The following is a 7701-nucleotide window of genomic DNA, read 5'->3' on the forward strand; positions in this document are numbered from 1 at the left end:
TATACATTGTGCAATCTGTCGGGAAAATTCATCTCTTTCTTCTGACAGTTTGTTTCTGACAAAAAATCCTTCAGGAAATTTAAGTAGTTATAAAACAGCAGCATACAGTTCTGTCCCTTTCTGTGTCCTCTTGCACATCCCGGGGCTGGATCAAGCAGCTCTGAGATGAGAGACCTGCAAGGAAAATCCAAGAGCTGCAGGAAAAGACGCTATCAGTTCCTCTTTCTGTGGTTTGAGATGGTGACACAGATGAAATAAGTGTGAGCTGCAGCAGTTGGACTATTCATGTGTTGCAATTTTAAAAACTGTTCTTGGTGCTTGTGGATGTTTAAATACATTTCTGCACATTCTATAGCATGATTTGCAGGTTGCTCTCTTCCTCCTGACCACACACACTCAGAAGCTCCCAGAGGACTCCCTCCTGAAACGGCGTGTGATTTCTCTTCTCTCCAGGTGGTGTGTTTCATGATCACTGCCTTCCTTCATCTCTTCTTCATGGCAGCCTTTTCATGGATGCTGGTAGAAGGGCTTCTCCTGTGGAGCAAAGTGGTAGCAGTCAACATGAGTGAAGACAGGAGGATGAAGTTCTACTATGTGACAGGCTGGGGTATCTACAGACTCCTTTGCGTTGGGCGCTCAGAAAAATGTGTCAATTTTTTGTCTAGCGAAAATGTCAATAGCAGAGAATTCCCAAATGTTTGGTTTGATTCAGTGAGAAAGCTGGGCGCTACTGCTCTGCAGAGGCTTTCTTACCTTTATGTGTCAAATTGCCAGTCTTAGAATATAAGTTAAAAACCATTTCTGTTATTTTTCTAAATCCAAGAGTTCAATACAAAAAAATGGAGGAGGAAGTTTATGGTAAGTTCTTTTTCTTGGAGAGCATTGCTACTGTCTGATAATTAAAATACAATTATGTTTCTGATTAAGCACTCTTTATGCTGAGTGAGCCCTTTAGAGACATAGAATTAATTTGAATAAGCTGAGTTTCCTATCAGAGAGGAGACCCTTTAGGTCAGTGCTCCTTGCAAGACACACACCTAGTTGGACATTGGGCAATGGGTTCAAATATTTTGGATTGTTTTATGTCTTTGATTGTCCATTTTGTTAAAAAAGCAATCTGAGGAGTAAATTGCTTTGATCAGGACTCAGGACTTGGAATGCTTTATACCTAGGAGAATGATGCTGACAGCGTATAAATCTGGTCTTGTAGAGCCGGGACAGATTTCAGCTGCAGTAAATTGATGTTGCTCATGGGGTTTCAGAGGCTAAGCCGGCTCACGCTGGAGCCTGTCTGGTCATGGGGGTTTTGGAGCAATTGTCTAGAGCACAGCTGACCTGAATGGGTCATCTCTGCTTTTCCTGGGGTTTAATTTGTGCTTTTTTTCTGCAGGCCTTCCAGTCGTTATCGTGGGTGTGACCCTTGCAACTTCCTTTAACAAGTATGTGGCAGACAACCATTGCTGGCTGAACGTTCAGACCAACGTCATCTGGGCCTTTGTTGGGCCTGTTCTCTTCATCCTGGCCGTAAGTGCCAAAACCTGCCGGGAAGGTGTGATTCCTTCGTGTCTGGTTTTAGGAAAGCGTTGCAGAGTCAGGGGTGTCCGCACTTCTCTAAGGTGCTTGCTCGCAGGGCTCATAGTGTCTGCTGCTTTTATAGGAGAATTTTTATTACGCTTTATATATACTTTCACAACACAAATAAATCTCTTTAACCAAAGCAGCTTTTTGGTAGAAAAAAGTGCTTTAAGAAAATTTTGCTGACCAGTTCTTGTATTGCCTGTAAAATTAGGAATGTAGATAAATGTGTAGGCTGTGACACTGCCTTAACTAAAGGGCTGATTTTAATATGGGAACATCTACGTCCTTGAAGTAGTATCAGTATCGTTATACAACAACATAGTAGCAGAAAAAGGTGCAATGTTTAAGGGGTCCAGAGTAGACACTTAACAGGGAAGACATTCTGTGGGAGAAGTTTTGAGATAAGTTTCATAGATTTCAGACTTGGGTGGATAGCTTCATGAAGTATTTTATTCACTGCTTTCTCAGGAGTGATACATTTCTCCCCAAGTTCTGACACTTAGTTACTGAGTTCCCAGCAGAAAAGACTCACCCCACTGGAGCTGAGATTACAGAAGGTTACCGGGTCCGATGGCTCTTCTCTGACAGGTGAACACCTTCGTGCTGTTCCGGGTGGTGATGGTGACTGTGTCCAGTGCTCGCAGGAGATCAAAGATGCTGACGCCCAACAGCAGCCTGGAGAACCAGATTGGCATACAGATATGGTGAGCAGGGAAGGGGCTGGTTTTCCCAGCCGTGGCTGCTCTGAGTATGAAGTGGTGGAATTACTGTTAAGCTGAGAGTCTTTGCCTTGGCGAAGTGAAAGACCATGAGTTGGGGGAGTCAGGGCAGAAAGGATTTTCTCCTCCAGGGTAACTGTGCATCACCCCAAGGTAGTCTGTCTGCTCTAATGTCTATGCCACTGAGAAGCCCAGCCACTGCTTTCAGCCTGGGGAACCCAGTGCTGGACTCCGTCTGCACTCGCACTCCGAAATCTCAACACTTTGGGACGGGAGACTCTTGGCAGTGCCTGCTGAAATCAAAGCTACCCTGGGTCCGTTGGCATCACCAGGAGCAGCACTCTGGGTCTGGGAATGGCTGCGGTCTCCGTCGTCTGCAGTGGTGTTAGTGTGTGTGGGAAGGCGGGTGGTGCTGCCGAAACCGCTGCGAGCTGTCTGCCCCTTCGCTGTCATTAGCCCGCCGTGCTGCTACGCAGCTTGCTGGCAGGCATGCAGACGTCCTGTAAAACCTCACCATAGGGAAGTGAGGTAGCAGCTTGGGGTGTTTCAAGGAGCCCAGGGACCCAACTGGGTGCCCAATTTCCATGGAATTTTATAGAGCTCCGAGCCGCAGTAGCGGCTCCTCTCCGCTTCGCAGAACATTGCGGTGTGAAGGGGTCGTAACTAAATTTGTCTCACACCTGTCCCGTCCTTAGCACTTGTGTGTGCCCCTCAGCAGGATGCCAGCTTTAGAGAGTGCAGGGGTTTTGGCTATTTGCCATTATAAAAAGCATTTCCTATATGAGTTTGGGACTTGGTGGATTGAAAGTAACGCTGGTGGGGATTACATACATGGGGAAAGAGGCGGTGTGGACTTCTGTAATCAGTCAATATAGAGAGACCTCTAAAAATCTGCTGCTTGAGTCATTACTTTATCATCCTCTGTGAATCTTTATTGTTGTTAGCTGGCGCCGGATACCCCTGCTAGACACGCATTGTTCCCCTGTATCATAAATAAATTTTCCCAAATTTACAGAAGCACAAAGATAGGGCATTGTTGGAGGGCAGGGTGACATCCATATGCTAATAAAACAAATACAAAAGCCCTCCTTGTAGCAGCAACTGGGGGGAGAATAGCTGTTTTCTCATGGCTAATGACGTCAAAGAGCTCCCTTCTTGCTAACTCTCGGTGATAAATAAAGAGCAGGGCTGGCACACTGGGGGCCGGGAGGTGAAATGTTTGGTTTTTCCCCTCTCAATTGATTTTGTTTGCAAAGGAATTTGTTCCACAGCTACCATCTTGGGTGCCTCTTGGTGGACACATCATCTGAAAGGCACTTGCTGTGGGAGGAGAGATGTCTCCAGCATGGAGACAAGGAAAATTTCTTCTAAACTGCTAGATACAGGCCAGGCTGCTCCTAAACCCGGGGAGCTCTTTCAGGGCAGATCCACTCAGTGCTCTGTAACCTACTGCAGATGCCCCAGGCAGATCATGGCGAGACCCTGGGCAGGGTTTGCAGAGCCAGGAAGGACATTTGGCAGGCTGGGGCTCTTTGCCAGGTGTGGGGCACGACAGAGACCCCCGTGGAGAGCTGGTGGCTGGGAGGTGGGTGCCAGTGCACAGTGTTTCAGCTTTGAAATGTGTCCAGGTAACCCTGAGCTCTTCTTCCTGACAGGGCCACAGCCAAGCCCGTCCTGGTGCTGCTGCCCGTGCTGGGGCTGACCTGGGTGTGTGGGGTCCTTGTCCACCTCAGCATCATTTGGGCCTATGTCTTCATCGTACTGAACTCCCTCCAGGTGAGTCCTGTACCAGGTGGATCCTCACATCACAGCCAAGCAGGTATCTGCGGTTTCTTGTGCTTCAGGGTACTCTACCTAGCCTAATAGTTGGGGACATCTTTCAGCTCTGAAGCCCAGCCTGGCTTTCCCAAGCCGCTGTGCTGTTTGTCTGAGGAAACAAAGTTCATGCTGCCAAGATATGAAATACAGCTCTGGAGACCTTACTCATCTAATGGCCCTTCAGCACCAGTCTCTGGAGTGTCCTACTGGTGCCACGGCTTTCCAGTTCAAATCTTGTTTCTCACGTTAGATTTTCTAACATTAGCATGGTTTCAAAATGACACTTACAAACTGACATGCTTGTAGGGAACTTCATTAGAGTTTTGATTTGGTCATTTAATGGATAATTAAAATGGTAGCTGTCCAGTTCAATGGGGCAGACATCCCGCCTGCTATTTGCATCAGTGAAATGCGCCTCATTCCTACAGGGTAGGGATGGGCTGTGTGTGCCAGCATCACTGTTGGAATCGGGCGGTTCATGGAGGGTGTCTCAAAGGTCATGTCCAGCCATAGTGTGTTTGATTGCTGCTTAGGTGGTGTGTGTTCTAGGATGAGTAGTTTCCATCTGGTTCATGTTCAGACATACTTAGAGGTTGTGGCCCAAGAACTGTACAAGCAGAACCACCTTCCCTTGCCTGGAGGTCAGCTTTATTCAGGGAGACAAGCGAAGCCAGTGGATGCTCGCAGTGCCCAGTGAGAGCTGCGCTGGAATCTGATGGGATGCGGGAGTGTTAGGTGGAACAGATTGCAATGTGGGCTGGTGATCAGAGCCTCGCACGGGGAGGCTGGAAGCATGTGTGCTGTTCCTAGCTCTGACTTGCGAGACCTTGGGTGAGTCAGATCATCTCCTTCAGCTTCTTCAATCCTCTTTAGGTAGCATCATCTGGCTACATTTTTAAGGCTATTTGCTTGTCTTCCAGGGCCATGGCTGTGACTACCATACTTCAGAGTCATGTTGTTAATATGTTAGTATTAATAGGGATCTCTATAGGGCAGAAAGTAACCCTGGTGTGTAAAGCAATACTTAATATTTGCTTCTAAGTTTACTGATTTCATCAAAAGAGTTTAAAACTTTAACCAGCCTGTATGTGGTTAAAAGAGCAAAGCAAATTGTATTAGTCACAGCAGCCAGGAGCTCTCAGTTCTGCACTGAGCGGGGACTGTTCCCAGGACCTCAGGATATCTGAAACTCAGGGACACACGGTGACAAAAAGTCCCAGAACATGTGCTTGCCACCTGTGATTCAAAGCATCAGCCCCCTCGTTGGCACAAGCTTTCCAAACCTCTAGAGAAAGCAGCTGTAGATGGAGCTAGAGAAGCACTGAACACCCCTGCTCCGGACATGTGCAGGAGAGAATGGTCCCAAGGCGGACGGTGGAGCTCTCTGCAGGGAGCCAGCCCGGGGGAACAGGCACGGGCTCAGTCCAGCCCCTGGGGCTAAGACTGTGCCAGCACAAATAGCGCCTGGGGGTACCCACACAGTCAGTCCTGTCCCTTTGCACTGGATACTCAGATACATTTTTCTTACCCTTGCCCAGTGCTTGAGGACAAATCCTACTCCAGGGGATCCAAGTCAAGAGAGCAACTGGATACTACCCTCCAAACCATTGGGATCCAAAGAGTTCTCCACCTGTCTCCCTTTTTTCTTTGAATGCAAGAGAAAATGGCCCCCACTGTAGCTTTCGCGTATGGAGCAGCAGAGTTTGCAGTGCTTCCCTCTGGCGTACTTGCCGGTTTCAGTGTAGCATTGGCCCAGCTCTCCAAGGGTGAAATGCAGGCATTATCACCACGTGCACAAGATGGTTGGTTGCTCCAGGGATGTTCTGCCTGTGGCTGGCGCTGGTCCAGCAGCCAGGTTGCTGCTCACGCACATCCGTCAGCTCTCAGATGGGATGTTCCGAGGCCAGACAAGGACTACCTCTCCATATCTCCGCTATTAAGGATATCAAAAGGGCGGCAGGGGGCCTGTCCTAAGTGTAATTAAATACATCACCAGTTCTCCTTACCTCCTCATGCCATGCTTAAGTTATTGAGCAGAAGAGAACTCCAGGCTCAGTGCTGTGATGAGGTGAACAGAGCTGAGAACAGCACCAGCGTCTTTTCATTCACAGAAAAAAAAAACATTTCTCGGCTTGGGTGAACTCCATCAACATCAGCAGAGATGCAGAACAGAGCACAGCGTCCCAGCACCATCCTGGCAGTCTTCCTCTGCCTTGCTTCAGTGTTTGTGCTGTAAAAACATGAGCACGTATATCACACCAGAGGGGTCCTGCTGAGGATCTCGGGCTTGGACAACCTTCAGGAGAGCTGCTTTCCAGTAGCACTCAGGGCTGCTCTTTCCTTTGCAACCCGGCACTGGCAAGGGAAATCCCATGACAAGTTCCCTGGTTCAGTGACTGCTAATTCCCCTTGACTGTGGCCTGACAATGTCAGTGCCCAGACTACATCCCCCTGGGCTCACTCAGCCTTTGATTCATCACTGATGCCAGCAGAGAGGCTGTGGGACACTGGCTGTCGTAACGTGAAAGCTGGGCATATGGGTTTTTTTCCTGAAATGAATAAATGTGTCCTCTGGATGATAGATCTCCTGAGACTCTCTCTCACAAGCCATGACACCTACCTTGGGTGAGGTAGGAGCTGAGGCGTTTGCTGGATCAGGATTTGTTTTCTTCCCTTGCTTTCTAAGTTATTGCTGCTTTTGTTTTTCTTCTTTCTCCTAAAGCTTAGTAGGAGCCGTGGCTGTTGTGTGGACAGACAGCCAAGGGTCTGCCCGTGGATATGCTGTGCTTGTTTGCCTTCTGTCCCTTGATTACCAAGTTCAGGTCAATTTGCAGATTACCCCAAAAGAGAAATTATGATGCTGGTGGGAAGCTTTGGCGTTGAGAGAAAGCAAGGTTAAAACCATCCCATTTCAGCCCCTTTGCTGACTGTCTTATGGATCGCCTTGGAATTTCCTTTAAGGCCAGCGTGCTTCTTCATGCGCAGTGTTGTGCAGGAAAGTTTTGCTGCTGTGGTTGTTTGTTTGTTTGACTGCTTTCTGTTTATCTGCGGAAACCAAAGCCTGTCTTCAAGGTTACTCTGTGCGTTGACACCAAACATGACAACTCCTTCTCCAGCCAGGCAGCACAGGAATTCAGACGAGTGACTGAAAAGCAACACGGAGCGGTGCTGCGCTGGAGGTGGCTGCGGTGTCTGCCGCGCAGGTTGGCGAGCAGGTGGCAGTGCCTTCCCTCCAGCCCACGATTTCAGAGGTAGCAGCACCAACACCCTGCCAAGCACCGAACGCTGGGTTTGGAGGCGCCTGCTGTTAAGAAACAGCGTAGGTGGAAACCTGCTGGCTTCATTTGAACTTGTAGAGCTGGAAGGACGGTCCTGAGGCTGGCTCAGGGCAGGGGCTTACAGAGCCACTCACCCGTCTCTGGTGAGAGGGGAGCAGGAGACGGCATTGCTCCCAGGTGGGGTGTGCGGAGCACAGCAGGACAGACGGACGCCAGGCAGGAGCACCCATCCCACTCTGCGGGTCCCGGCACATGCCACGCTCTTGCTTGTAGCCACCCAGCGCCTGCCCCGCCATGAGCGGGGAGCG

At 49.1% G+C, this 7701-nt stretch overlaps 1 protein-coding gene across 1 annotated transcript in view; it reads left to right on the top strand.

Annotated features, from left to right (window-relative positions):
* GPR144 (G protein-coupled receptor 144) overlaps positions 1-4073 on the top strand; it is a gene marked incomplete at its 3' end in the record, with an annotated part of 14547 nt that extends 10474 nt beyond the window's left edge. The window contains 4 exon segments of the mRNA XM_009574862.1: positions 454-607; positions 1391-1524; positions 2167-2282; positions 3953-4073. Coding sequence (XP_009573157.1) covers positions 454-607; positions 1391-1524; positions 2167-2282; positions 3953-4073 — 525 coding nt within the window.
* Positions 4074-7701: the final 3628 nt, after the last annotated feature.

Source organism: Fulmarus glacialis, unplaced genomic scaffold, assembly GCF_000690835.1.
Source record: "Fulmarus glacialis isolate BGI_N327 unplaced genomic scaffold, ASM69083v1 scaffold29863, whole genome shotgun sequence".
Lineage (NCBI taxonomy): Eukaryota > Metazoa > Chordata > Aves > Procellariiformes > Procellariidae > Fulmarus > Fulmarus glacialis.